Here is a 14943-nt window from a genome sequence, read left to right as displayed (position 1 = left end):
ACAATTGTAATATCTTTAAAAATGTCGTATATCTATAATGAAGAGAACGATTTTTTTTTAATTTCAAACTGTTCTTCGTTGGTATCGAACTCTTTTGTTTTCAAACGATGTACGCAGTGGATTTTTCTTCCGTTTGTTATTATCTCTTAGTATATCCCTTTTAAGTGTCCAGCAATAATCTGTCATCATATTAATATTCCAATTTTCTCGATATCTAGTCTCCATCTCACTTTTGTCTTGATGGAATCGTTCTCCCTGTTCTTCACTGTAGTCTCCAAGATTTTCAGGAAAATGATCAATGTGAGAATCCATAAAGTGTAGTTTGAAGTTCATTAAACAACCTAAATTTCTGAAATTTGTCACCAATTCTTCTACTAATCTCCTGTAATTTTCGCTTTTTTCATTATCTAATAAAGGGATATTTTGAAAATCCCAAGTGTTGACCTAAAAGAAGCGTTGCAACTTTCAGGTCACAGATTTTCCATTGATGTTTGGAATAATTTATTTTATACAATACCATATAGAAGTTTTCGTAGGTCTCTTTTAGTTTAGTCGAATGAGCTATTGGGATCTGCGCTAATTCGTTCCCAATATAAAGTAATGCAGCTTTGAGACTCCTTGTTGATGAATTTATTAAGAGTCTCTATTCATCTTCTTTTTAGATGGAAGATTTCAATTGATCAACTAAGCCTTTTATATCGCAACAGTACACCATCGAGTTATCATCGTCTTTTGTAATTAATTCTCGAAACTCTTCTTTTCTAATACGATAAAAGGCAGATGATGCTTCTTTAGCCAACAAATTTCTTCCTATGAGTCTTGACCCAGTAATTCAGCTCCATTCTTAGGCAATCCTAAAAATTGCCTATTAAAAATCCTATATGATCGCTTGTGCCTGCAACCAGGGCACCTCCACGTGGTAACGGTGGGCAACAAAAACATCTGGCAAAGTCCCTGGGTTAACGGCGTATGTGCCGTCATGGCAGATACAAGTGATGAGCACATTACGATGCAAGGATTCAGAAACCCAGTATCGGCGTCTGGTCAGGGTGAGAAAACAGGCCCGCAGACATCGTTATCAAGCGACTGCAGTTCTTCAGTAGTGAGAAACTTGGCTACTGGAAATTATACCATTACAAGAAGAGAGATATGCCAAGAGATAATAACAAACGGAAGAAAAATCCACTGCGTACATCGTTTGAAAACAAAAGAGTTCGATACCAACGAAGAACAGTTTGAAATTCAAAAAAATCGTTCTCTTTATTATAGATATACGACATTTTTTAAAGATATTACAATTGTTCATATTTTCAGATTTTTAACTTGTATTTAATGCGTGAAAAAATATAATAAAAGTATTTAATCATGTTTTATAGATTTTTTTTTTCATATTTTTGATTGTAACTTTCTCGATTTTTTGAGGTTTTTCTTAATTTTAAAATGTTAACGGGGTAAGAAAACTTCAGATTCAAACTCAGCGAAATAAAATACATGAAAATCATACTCAACCTGGGTCTAAAAAAATTTTTATTTAAAAAACTTCAATTTTTCGTGATTTATTGCCATTTTTTTTTACTTTTCGTTTTTTTTTTTTTTTTTAATTTGGACAGCTCACGGGGCCAATGAACTTTTTGATTTAGATTGAGTTAATTGAAATACAGCAAAATCATACGTGATCCGGGTCCACAAAAATTTTTTCATTGCTGTGACTGCAGTTTTTTGCAAGTTTTATCCTTTTTTTGAGATTTTTTGCATGTTACTTAAAACTGAAGGGTGACCGGACCAAACAGACTTGAAATTCGGATTCAGCAGGTCGAAAAACATGTCGGTAGGTAGGTCCGGTCCAAATTACATTCCATTTTTTTTTTGTGTGTCGGTGTTATTAACATAAAAATTTTTATAAATCTTTTGATGTAATCAAATTTATAGGCCGTGAGCTGTCTAATGAAGTAGTGTCATCTGTTACAAATTTTTATAATGACGATGAAATGAGTAGTATGATGCCAGGAAAAAAAGATTTCATTCCAGTACGTAACGATAATGGTACTAAAGTTCAATGTCAGAAACGTCTAGTGCTTAGTAATTTAAAAGAGTTGCATAAAATTCTTAAATCAAGATATCCCAAAATAAAAATTGGATTTTCATCTTTTGCATCTTTGCGTCCAAAGCATTGTATTTTAGCTGGCGGATGTGGCACTCACACAGTTTGTATTTGCTCTATTCATCAAAATATTAAATTGATAATCTTAGGTAAGTTAAAACAAGCAGAAACAGAATTGACAGTTTTGATATAACTTACTTAATAATCACAATCATTATTCAGAACATTTAAAATTGATTTTATTTACTTGATATATTTTTATTCATATCTTCAACAGACGGCAACTTTTCACGATTAACTGAAGGGTCAGATTTATCATTAAAAACCTACAATGATTGTTTGAGAGCTATCGTATGTCAAAAACCATCAGATGAGTGTTTTTTTAACAATTGTTGTTATTGTCTAGGTGTCGAGAATATGAAAAAACTTTTATTAACTCAGATGGACAATAGTGAAGTTGATAATATTTAGTAAAAACAATGGGTTTCTACTCCACGAGTAACTCTCGAAACTACAATCAAGAATACAAATGATTTTGTTGATGATTTCGGTAAAAAATTTAAAGCTCTTTTATGACATAATTTTATTGCAAAAGAGCAAGCAGCATACTTAAGACAGTTGAAAGAATCTTTACAAGAAAATGAATGTATAGTGATTGTTGATTTTGCCGAAAATTACGCATTCGTTGTTTTAAGTACGATTAAGAAACTGAGAAAATAATCATTGAGTCGAGGAAAATAGAAATAACATTAAGATTTAATTCAATGTACAACACTATACTTAAATAAAATACTGTTAATCTTATATACTTATACAATTTATGTTGTATTGGTTCAATGATATACAACCTCTGAGGTTTTACGGGGGATCCAAAATAAATTTGATGCTATTTTTTGTAAAATAATCCAATTTTCAAACATTTTATTTTTTTAATTGAAAAAAAATATATAGGGTAAAGTGGGCACAACTTCGGAATGGCAAGGTTAAATAGAGTATTAATTGAAGTTTTTTTTTAAGACAAAAAAATTTAGAATCGAAGGTTTCGGACCTTGAAAAAATCACGGATTTGTTGAAAAAACTGAAATATTTTATAAATCGTGACCTCAAAAAAAAAAATTTTTTTTTCTGAAAACTACAATTAAGAACAAAATTTTTCAAAAAAAAAAAGTGCCAAAAGGTCAATTTGTGTTAAAGTTACAGCAATTTAAAAAAAGAGCGTTTTTTTTTCCAAAAATTCGTAACGTTTTTTGGGTTGGGTCAAAAAATCTGAAAAAATTCAGAAAAATGTCTTTGGTAGGGTAGAAAATGATGAAAAAATTTTCAGCGAAATCGAATGGGGTCGGGCCAAAACCTCGGTGATTTGGCATGGAATGCCCCATATAGAAACTTTTGAACCATACGTATTTTCTGACGTAGCTCATCGAGTTAAGTCAGAAAATAGCAAAATTTTTTTTAAAGTTCCGTCATGAGGACTAATGCAATAGTTAGATTTCTATGAAATCTACTAAAAACACTTGACTCTAATTTACAATGATTTCAAAATTCGCAATACACTTTACAGTGTACCTTGCTGGGAATCAGAATTTCCCCGTTCCTAAGCCTGACTTCAATAAATAATTTATTTTTAAATTTTGGTTGCTTAATTTATTAAAGTATCACAGCAGCTTTTCTTTTCAACCAAAAGTTTTGATTAATCAAATTTTCCTTGAATTCAAACTGCCTGAGTAATCAGCTTATCGTCCATGTTGAATTCCAGTAAGGATTTCAGACTGAGCTATTAACTTGGCTAAATTTTTCTAAGGCTAAAATTCTATTTCTTATTGTTTTTACGAGGTGAGCAGTATCAGCGAAAATAAAAATTTTTATATCGATCCCGGGAACTTTAAAGAAAACACCTTCTTCTCCCCCATCAGTCTCACGTTTTAACAGATTCAAAGCAGCTCTGTTAGTGGAACCTTGATCTGAAACGAAACCAACGACGTTAAGGTTACATTTGAACAGACCAAGAACAGTTGATGTAATTAATTTCTTTAAATTTTCCGAAGAAACACCTTTTCCAGATAAATAGTTCGAAATTGGTTGCTTGTACGGCTTGTCTTTATCAATAAAAACTATCATGAAGAGAAGGACTGAACCAATCATTTTATTAGGCCGTTTCCCATTTTCATCATCACAATAACCACTTATTGATTCTTCACCTTCTGTATAGGTGATTCAATGCTTTAAAGTGGTTTCGTCGCAAACCAAAACTACTTTTGGTTTTTTATCATAAGTTAATGCTTTCCGCTTAATAGCATTGAGGATAACTTCATTCTTACCGGGTTTGACTGTAATTTATGAAAGTTCCCGCTGAATTGTTTGCTTCGACGGTAGCTTTATATAATTCCCCATGTATCGGTAAGTTCGAGTGCTGCGCTTCAACAATGAAAGTGCTAACATTTTTTGTTTCGGTGAGTAGCGAAGTCCTTTAGGTGAAGTTCTCTTCTGGCTGTCTAAATTTATTTCGACTAAATTACGGAGCTCATCAGATTTTATTGCTTTTAAAACATCTGAACATCCGTTAGTCTTTTTCCTTTTCTTTTGGGCCATGATTTTTTTGCTCAATGAATTAATGTGTCGTAATTTCGATTTCTCTTGTTCTCTACCGTAATTAATCACTTTGAGCACTGTCGGTGTTACCTCTTTATCAGATAATCCAAGTTCTTCGATGATTTTTTTATTCGTCAATCGTAGCTTTGCTTCTAAAATTGAAGGACGATCGTGAAAAATTAGCATACTTTTATACTCAACTGTTTCATATATTATAAAAATTTAATCGTGATTATCACAATAGATTATCAATATTAGTCTTTGTTCATAAATTACATTTAATTGGATAAACAATTATCCATAAATTTTTTGAAAAAACTAATAGTTGAAAGTAAATATATTAAAGATGATTTTAAGAAAAAAAAATTCATACTTGCTCGACTAATTAAAGTGTTACAATTAAAAGAAAATTAAATGCTCATACTTCTTTAAGAAATTTCGTAGTAGAGCCATTATTTTATTGAATTTTTTTTATTTACAAAATGGTCTTAATAATATGTACAATTTTTATTGTAAAATAAGTAGAAATTATGATTACATTTTTTTTTTTATGTTCGAAAAATGATAAGTTCTCAATATTGTCAAATTTCTATCGGAATTTAATATTTACAATTTATTAATATGCAAATTATATTAAAACTTTACAACTACCAATTAATCCTTTACTGCCCCGCAGTTGAATAAAATTTATTTGTCATAAGAACTGATCACTTTTTCTATCGACGTTAAAACATCTTCTACTACTGAAGATGATTTATTATTCAGACTATTATATATTTTTTTAAAAGTTAAGTAATAATTCGTCGGTACATGCAATGTATTATGTTCTTCGTGTTGATTATCTTGATTCTTTTTTCCGATGATCAAACATTTCTTGTTCAAAGATTGTCTGCTAATACATATTTTTTTATATTTGCTGCATACATATGCATCTGGAATAAAAGTCATCAGTTTCAGAATACAGGGTGTCTCTGAAGTGGCGGGAGTAATTGTTGGGGTCGATAGAGAAAAAAATACTGAATCGAAAGTTCCTGAGCCAAAAATTTTTTTGGGCCATAGAATTTGAGTTATGAATTAAAAACGATAGCCAATCAGAAGCGCGCTATTCGAGAAATGAAAATGAGCGGGGAAGTAGAGGAGACGCGAGAGTGAGATGCTGCAATAGCAGCTTACTCGCTCACACAAAGCCGAGCATGAGAGGGGATTGTGACGCTATGAGCCGAGTACGTAAGTGTGAATGAGTGGATGTATGAGGTCGCAAGCGGACGGCTTAATGTATGAGTGTGTGTCCGTGTATCGCAGCATTATTGGAGGCGTTGTAACGCTGAATTAAAGCTAACCGGGTACTCTAAGACAGAGGAAAAAATTTTAATTTTTATTTTTATTCGAAAAATTTAATAAAAAAATAAAAAGGCCCAAGATTTAACCAGACCCACAGAAACGGAGAGTAAATTTTTAATTCTCATTTATTTTGCTGGGGATTATTTTCAAATACAAAAAAAAAAAAAAGGCTAAGATTCAACTGGAATCCAAAAAGAGATGGATGAAAAAATTTTATTTTTTATTTTTAATCAGCAAAATTATTTTTCTTTAAAAATCAGCCTAATCTTGACAAGACGATAAAAAACTGATTGAAAAAATTTATTATCAATTATTAATTGACAAAATTATTTCAAAAAAGAAAATAGGCCCCAGACTCAACCGGACCAAAACGAACAGATAGAAAATTTTTATTACTTATTTCTTATGCTCGGAATAATTTTTGAAAACAGAAGGAATTGCCCAAGACTCAACCGGACCCAACCAAACGGATGGAAAACTTTCATTTCTCATTTATTTTGCTGGGAATTATTCTGTAAAATAATTTTTCAATTAATCGTCAGGTAAAATGTCAAAAATAAATTAAAACAAACATTGAACTCAAGTCCCAATAATTTTGATATTTTAATTAAAATTATTTTTTAATTAATTGACAGGTAAAATGTCAAATAAGGAATTGAAAAAAAAATCGCTCTCGAGTCCTGATAATTTTGATATTTTTATTAAAATTATTTATCAGTTAATTAACAGGTAAAATGTCAACTAATAAATTAAAAAAAAAAATTGAACTCAAGTCCGAATAATTTTGATATTTTAATTGAAATTATTTATCAGTTAATTGACAGGTAAAATGTAAAAAAATATACTAAAAAAAAATCGCTCTCGAGTCCTGATAATTTTGATATTATTATTAAAATTATTAATCACTTAATCAACAAGCGAAATGTCAAATGATAAATTAAAAAAAAATTGAACTCAAGTCCGAATAATTTTGATATTTTTAATAGAATTATCTATCAGTGAATTAACAGGTAGAATGTCAAATTATAAATTAAGAAAAAATTGAACTCAAGTCCGAATAATTTTGATATTTTTATTAGAATTATCTATCAGTGAATTAACAGGTAGAGTGTCAAATTATAAATTAAGAAAAAAATTGAACTCAAGTCCGAATAATTTTGATATTTTTATTAGAATTATCTATCGGTGAATTAACAGGTAGAATGTCAAATTATAAATTAAGAAAAAAATTGAACTCAAGTCCATTGTTTGTCCGGTTGATTCTGGGCCCTATTTTTTTTTTCAAAATAATTTTCTCGATTAATAATAAAAAATAAAATTTTTCAATCAGTTTCTTCTAGTCCGGTTGAGATTGGGCCTTTTTTTGAAGAAACATGATTTTGGTGATTGAAAATAAGGAAAAAATTCTTTTAATTATTTTTTTTTGGGTCCGATCGGGTCTTGGGAATTTTCTTCGTTTTTAAAAATAATTTCCATCAAATTAAGTAAGTAATAAAAATTTTTATCCGTTTGTTTGGGTCCGGTTGAGACTTGGGCCCATTTATTTTTTTATAATAATTTTGTTGATTGAAAATTAATAATAAAATTTTTCAATCATTTTTTCTTGCTCCAGTCGAGATTGGGCTCTTTTTTAAAGAAAAATAATTTTGCTGATTAAAAATAAAAAATAAAATTTTTTCATCCATCTCTTTTTGGATTCCAGTTGAATCTTAGCCTTTTTTTTTTTTGTATTTGAAAATAATCCCCAGCAAAATAAATGAGAATTAAAAATTTACTCTCCGTTTCTGTGGGTCTGGTTAAATCTTGGGCCTTTTTATTTTTTTATTAAATTTTTTCGAATAAAAATAAAAATTAAAATTTTTTCCTCTGTCTTAGAGTACCCGGTTAGCTTTAATTCAGCGTTACAACGCCTCCAATAATGCTGCGATACACGGACACACACTCATACATTAAGCCGTCCGCTTGCGACCTCATACATCCACTCATTCACACTTACGTACTCGGCTCATAGCGTCACAATCCCCTCTCATGCTCGGCTTTGTGTGAGCGAGTAAGCTGCTATTGCAGCATCTCACTCTCGCGTCTCCTCTACTTCCCCGCTCATTTTCATTTCTCGAATAGCGCGCTTCTGATTGGCTATCGTTTTTAATTCATAACTCAAATTCTATGGCCCAAAAAAATTTTTGGCTCAGGAACTTTCGATTCAGTATTTTTTTCTCTATCGACCCCAACAATTACTCCCGCCACTTCAGAGACACCCTGTATAATTTTCGGCTAGCCGAAAATAAAATGAACTTAAATAATTATATGCCTAACTATTTTATTGATTAAATCTATTGTGATAGTAAATAATTCAACAAATAATATAAAAAAAACCATAATTATGATTGTTAAAAAAACTACTAATATTGTTTATACCTGAAGAAGACTGATAAGATTTCTCTCTTTTTCTTGCTGGATCAAGCTCATTACTTAACTCATCATGAACACGTTTTTTGACTTCTCCTAAAGGCTTTTTACGAGCTATAAATCATATATATAAATAATTATACATTGTTCAACAATTATAGCATGTAATTAATAATGTTATTTTGTAATGACGAGTACTTACCGAATGTTTGAATGGCCCGAGGTTGTTTTCTCATATTTTCCATATCATCGTCGGTGAGGGGAACAGTGCGTGGATCAAGTATCAGCGGAACTGCGTCTTTTGTAGTTTGCTTCTTGACCTTTCCAATACAGTGTTCGGCTTTAAAATGACAACTGCAAATCCATCGATTCCGCAGCTTATTTTCGAACTGAGCAAAGCATAGTGGCTTTTGTCCTAAAGACTTCATCCACTCCATACATCTAAAGAAATTTGTTTTTAATTTAGTAAAATATTTTATTTCGTTTAAAATATTTTAACCGAGTTACATAATTAGACCGTAGCTTAATTACTACTTAATATTAATCAAAATTGTAAATTAAATTACTGAAATTTTCCTTGAAAATTAATTTATAAATAAACAAATGACTCACTTGCTTGTGTCAGAAATCGGAAATGCAAAAAAAGAACAATCTGATGAGCCCTGTTGGTGATCACAGAACGGGGCCGTGCACTTTTCTTTGTTCACCATTTTTCACGAATTTTTAATTCTTATCTGATAGAAACAAAAGAATGACAAAAGATATTCATTCAGTTTGAGTATCAACAAACAATTTATAACCTCAACTCCACTAATGTCAACGTTCTGTGAATCCAACACGTGACAATATGAAAATAAATAATGGCGGGAAGCTAGGCGGGCGTTTGCGATTCATTATAGAAGTTATAGAGGGTGCTCAGATCGTCAATGATACCAACAATACGTTTTAATCAATTATTTTCAGTACGGTAGCACTGCAAAACCTCAAACCAAATTGCCCATCTGAGTGGGACTCCGCTGGTTATCGTTGTCGAAAAAATTCGGAAAAAGTGAATTTTTCAAATTTTGATAAAACCTTTGGTTTGATCAGTTCGTGTTTAAAAGTATATCATAGAATTTGAAATACTACGTGGAACGCTGCCAACCGCGAAAAAATCAGTTCATTCATTTAGAATTTGAATTAAAAAAAATACTCTTTCCCAAACTGCAACTTGACTTTAGAGCTCAAAGAGCTCAAATGCTAAGAATGTCAGCTCTTTGAGCGCGGAGAGCTCACAATAACACATAAACTGTCTTTGAGCTCGAATAGCTCAAAAATATCTTAAGTGCAATTTTACGCGCTTAAGCATGGAACTGTCTGGAAGTTGCCGGGATGGCCTTTAGGGCCAACCGTTTTCCAGATTTTTTTTTTCTTTGATCTCACCTACAAAATGGTAGAGTTTCTCATATTTTCTGACCATTACAAATTTTGATTTCAGAATTTTTTATTTGCAGATACATCACTAAATGAGCTAGAGGACTTGGATATCAATAAAATTAACAGATTCTTTAACTCTGATTCTCAGACAAAAAAAATTCCTCAAATATTTTATCGTTCTGATTACTATGTACGACCTTACGAAGATATTAAAAAAAAAAATCAAAAATCAAGTCAAAGTGATAGACTCAGGTTATTAACAGAGCACTTTTTAAATTCTAGAATTCAAAAGATCAGTGAAAAAAGAAATATTTTCTTAGAACGGTTGACAAAACCGTACATTATTCATCACTTTCGTGCATTATACAATCCCTATACCGATTATGAATTTCCATACGCTATATCAAATTACTTAAAACCCTTTCTTCGTCAATCTAATTTTGTAGCTGACGAAAATATCTTTAATTATGATGACACAGCAGTAGAAGCCACTCATATTGGTCAACAAAATAACAACCTTGTGACATCTGAAATAACTGAGAATGGTATAATTATTCATTCACAAAAAGAATCAGCTGTGCGGAACAAAACTAAAATTCAGAAAATTCGAAAATCAATATTTGACTTGAATAAAGAGAATGATGAATTTACTTACAGCTTTAATGAACTGAAAATCGAATTCGTAGATACTAGGTTTGCAATCACCCCGAATGATCCTTATTATAATAGTAGCGACAATTTTGATATAAATGAAGAGTCTCATAAAGAAAGTAAAGAAATTGTAAATTCTAGAGAAATTTTCTACGTGAGAGTGCCTAAAGAAGATACTCCACCAAATAGTGAATTTTTCAGTTACAATTCGTTAGTACCGGAAAATCAAAAAGAATTCAACAATGGACCAACTCAAATTACATCAAATTATAAAATTATCGACGACATTTACTTTGTCAGTAAGTAAAACATTTTTAATTGGCAATTTGACTTATATCATGCAATTAATGAATATACTGATTTCGAAAATAAGCTCACTTTCTAAACATTCCTCAATTGTAATAACTGAAACCTATGAAAAAATTATATGACATACTTTATGGCGATGCTATTATCGTTTTCCAATGGAATTAATCCCAGTCAATAGTTGACTTATGTCCAAATAACAGTCAACGGACCTTCAACAGATCTTAGCCACCTCTACTCCTGCAGTATTGACTCATTTCACTTCAGGCTCCCTCGTCACTCCAATTTGTAGACTCGCAGTCGCTGTTACGTGTTTTATCTCCGTCGCTTATTCAGGAATACGTATTTGCAAAAAAATAATTCAATACAAATCAGTTAAATTTTGAATTGCTTATACACAATATTTACGACGTTCGATTTGAGCCTAAAAGGTTATTTTCACCTACAGTGTTAGGCGCCGAATAAAAATCTACCACGTTACAAGCTATATTAATTATATCAAAAATTCTTATTTTCTTATTTGCGGACTAAGAAGCCTACACATTGTTTAGTATAAAATTTTGTGACATTAGGCCACATATGGTCATTTTAAGAAATGTCTAACTTGACGTTTGATACAACCATATCAGGCCTTAGATCGGCTTATGGGGAAAGAAACTGCATACATGTGTCACGTTCGAAAGTTGCAATGGTTGTTAGATTGATGAAATGAGAAGACTTACAATTTTAAGGCTTACAACAACCAAGGATATTAGGCCAATAAGCTTCTTATGACACGTCACGTAATTTTATGCTTTTCAATCGAATAGTCATTTTGTTTTTGTAAATACCGAGCGGTTTACGTTTGCAAAAACCTGTTGATTTTGTTATCGATCTGCGTTGCTGTAGATCCAAGATCGTGTAAATAAAATAGAAGATGAAGATGAGGTGATCCACCCCTCGTAAAGAGTGTATTATTCATTTGACATAATAATAACAGTAAGGTTTATTCATCGTAATACAAGTTATGTTTGATTATTTGGATTTATTTAAAGAGATTGGATATACAGTTTAATTAGAACAAATAACTTAATATTAATGCAATTACACCGAGATACAGAAAACGAGTTGTTTGTGCTTTGGACCGGACCCACTTACGGACATGTATTTTGACCCGCTGAATCTGAATTTAAAGTCCGTTTCGAAAGATCACCGCCCAGTTTTAAGTATAATGCAAAAAATTGCGGAAAACTACAATTACAGCGATGCAAAATTCTTGTGGACCCAGATTAATTATGATTTATATATATATATATATATATATATATATATATATATATATATATATATATATATATATATATATTGAGACATAAATTATTCTTTTTAATGATAAATTTATTTATCAACCCACTAAAACCTCGCGGATAAGAATTTTAATCGGTTGAACCTCTAAATATTAATTTTGGGCCACCAGCTCTCGGAAATCCGCTTCCTTACAGACAACGTAAATCGTGTTTTTAGTAAATAGAGAGTGTAGAAATTGATTAGGAAGATACGAAGTCTCACGTGTTGCCAGTAGTAATTCTTTCTTTACTTACAATACGCAGCGATGATTAGAATATTTGGGATGATTGTCACAGCAATCCTTGAACAATAAATCTCTGAAGGTTTACGTCCTTCAAAAGCCTCAAGGTGAATATGATTGATTTACGATGAACAACTTATTAACTTATTCACACACAACTTAATTTTACCAATTAAACACGTGTATTCGGTGACGATATATTATAACTTTATTATCATCTATTTTATCAACAATAACGAATAAATAATATGATTAAACAATATAAACTTAGTATTAATATAATCTAATATATAAAATTCTCGTGTCACGGTGTTCGAACTTGAACTCCTCCGAAACGGCTCGACCGATTTTTGCGATTCTTAGCGTGATTGTCGGCCAGGGTGGAGAATCGGCCAACATCTATTTTTCATCCCCCTAAATGTTAAGGGTAGTCCACCCCTAAATTTTTGTTTTTATTTTTTAGGCAAAATTTTTTGTTTTTATTTTTTTATGACACAGCATACAAAAATACATACAACCCTAAATTTTCACCCCTATGTTTTAATTGTTAATTATAAACTTTAATTTTTTGGTAAAATTTTTTTTTTATTTTTTGATGACTTACAATAAAAATCTCATATTACTCGAAATTTTTCACCCCTCGACGATCAACCCCAATATTTTATTTGTTAATTCCTATCCAGATATTATAATTTCGAGTTCCTTTAATTATGATTTTTTTTTAAATTCAATTTGATCTCCCGCCCTCACCGTTCGACTACTGATCAACTATCAATCGATCAGTTATCCCCGCTAGGTGTCACCACTTATCAAGCAAACATAACGTAGTAGGGATGAGGACGAAGCCGGTCTCCTGTCTTATTCACTATACATTTTTCAGCCATGTTTTTTTAGTTTTATTTGTGTATCAATCGTAGCAGTGACAGTTATACCTATTATTTTAATTTTCCTTTGCAACTCTCATATTAATTTTACTGTTATCATAAAATTATCATTAATTTCCAGTGCAATAATTTATTTACTATTTATTAATCTGACAGAGACAGTTTTAACTCTCAGTTAATTAAGTGATCTCATGTAAATAAACACGTGTTGTAAGCTCCCGCCAACAACGGCCATTACCGTACCTGTATATATTGTACTTAGCATTTTTTGGAAATTGTTTTAAATCAAAACGAAAACATGTACGTGGTTAATAAATTAAAACGAAGACGTATACGTGGTTAATAAATATACCTGTTTTATTATTGTGAAAGATAAGTCAAATAATAAGCAAATGAAAACTGTTTATATTAAGTCACTGTTTTCTATCAATACACTGATAAAAGGATTTATTAACTGTTAATAATTTATTTAATTTCTTAAATTTAAATAATATATTTTAACATTCAGTAAACATTTATTTGAGGTGAAAGTACATTTATTAATTGTTAATAAGTGTTATTCGTTTGGTTTCAATGTTTCTTTCAATGTCTTCAAGAATTGGGCTTGCTCCTTAGCAATGAACGAATGAGGTAGAAGAATTTCTAACTCACTACAAAATTTTTCCACAAATTCTTCTGTAGGCTTAATAATAGTTTCTAAACTACTTCTCGGTTTTGATATCCAATATTTATATGTAATATTCTCGATTTCCCGGTCCTCAAAACATTTTAGTAAAATTTTACTCAACTCATCGACCCCAGGACAGTTTTTACATCCACCTAAATAACACTGAAAAGATGGATTTTCACATATAATCATGCTCAAGTAATCGCTGTAGTGTTTAATGGGCTTTTCTGTGTTCCTTGTCAAAGAATAAATATTTGCACCTAAAATAACAGTAATTTAGTAAACTTAAAATTCACGCATTTATAATTATTAATTAATTTAATAATTACCAAGCATCATTAACTTCACGTTTTGATGAATCGTACACACGCAGATGGCGTGTGTTCCACTTGCCCCTGCTAACACACAATGTTTTGGTCGCAAAGAAGCGAATTTTGAAAATCCAATTCTCTCAGTAGGATTTATTTCACAGAAACATTGGTATAATTCTTTTAAGTTAGACAGGATAAGTCTTTTTTGGACGTGTATCCGATTACCATCATCACTTCGAATTGATACAAAGTCTTTCATACCGGGCATTTGAGCACTATACTCATCATCGTTATAAAAATTTTCAACTTTTAATTTTACCTGATCAGTAATTGTCCTCCCTATACAAAAATGTTGAGTAATTTAGTTTTCAAGTGTATTTAAAACATCGATTTTACGCTACCCATACCTAATTTCGATTCAGGTGTAGAAAGTAAACCCGTTTCTTCAACCAAATTTTTGCTACTCTTGACAAATGTCTTGATGTATTCATAGTTTCACAAATACGTCTCTCACTCCATTTTACAGGTAATAATGTTAAAATTTGTATTTTCAAAGACTTATCAGTTTCGTTATCGTTGAATTTATCATACAACATTTTAATTAGAGAGCGAAAATTTTCACCATCGTCATCAATCGATTCTTCATCTGAAGAAGAAAGCAAAACTTTTTCAAGCTGTCGGATACCCGATTTATTTTATTG

The 14943-nt window shown here is 31.0% G+C and overlaps 1 protein-coding gene across 1 annotated transcript in view; it reads left to right on the top strand.

The window, feature by feature from the left end:
- Positions 1-14943, top strand: part of LOC141534585 (uncharacterized) — a 348478-nt gene that overhangs the window by 95209 nt on the left and 238326 nt on the right. The window contains exons 3-4 of the mRNA XM_074254017.1: positions 1930-2250; positions 9934-10806. Of these exons, the coding sequence (XP_074110118.1) occupies positions 1930-2250; positions 9934-10806 (1194 nt within the window). The remainder of the gene's footprint in view (positions 1-1929; positions 2251-9933; positions 10807-14943) is intronic.

The sequence above is a fragment of the Cotesia typhae genome, unplaced genomic scaffold, assembly GCF_013202065.1.
Source record: "Cotesia typhae breed Kobodo isofemale line unplaced genomic scaffold, CoteBio_Ctyphae scaffold_13, whole genome shotgun sequence".
Taxonomy (NCBI): Eukaryota; Metazoa; Arthropoda; class Insecta; order Hymenoptera; family Braconidae; genus Cotesia; species Cotesia typhae.
This window is presented reverse-complemented; position numbering and strand designations above follow the sequence as displayed.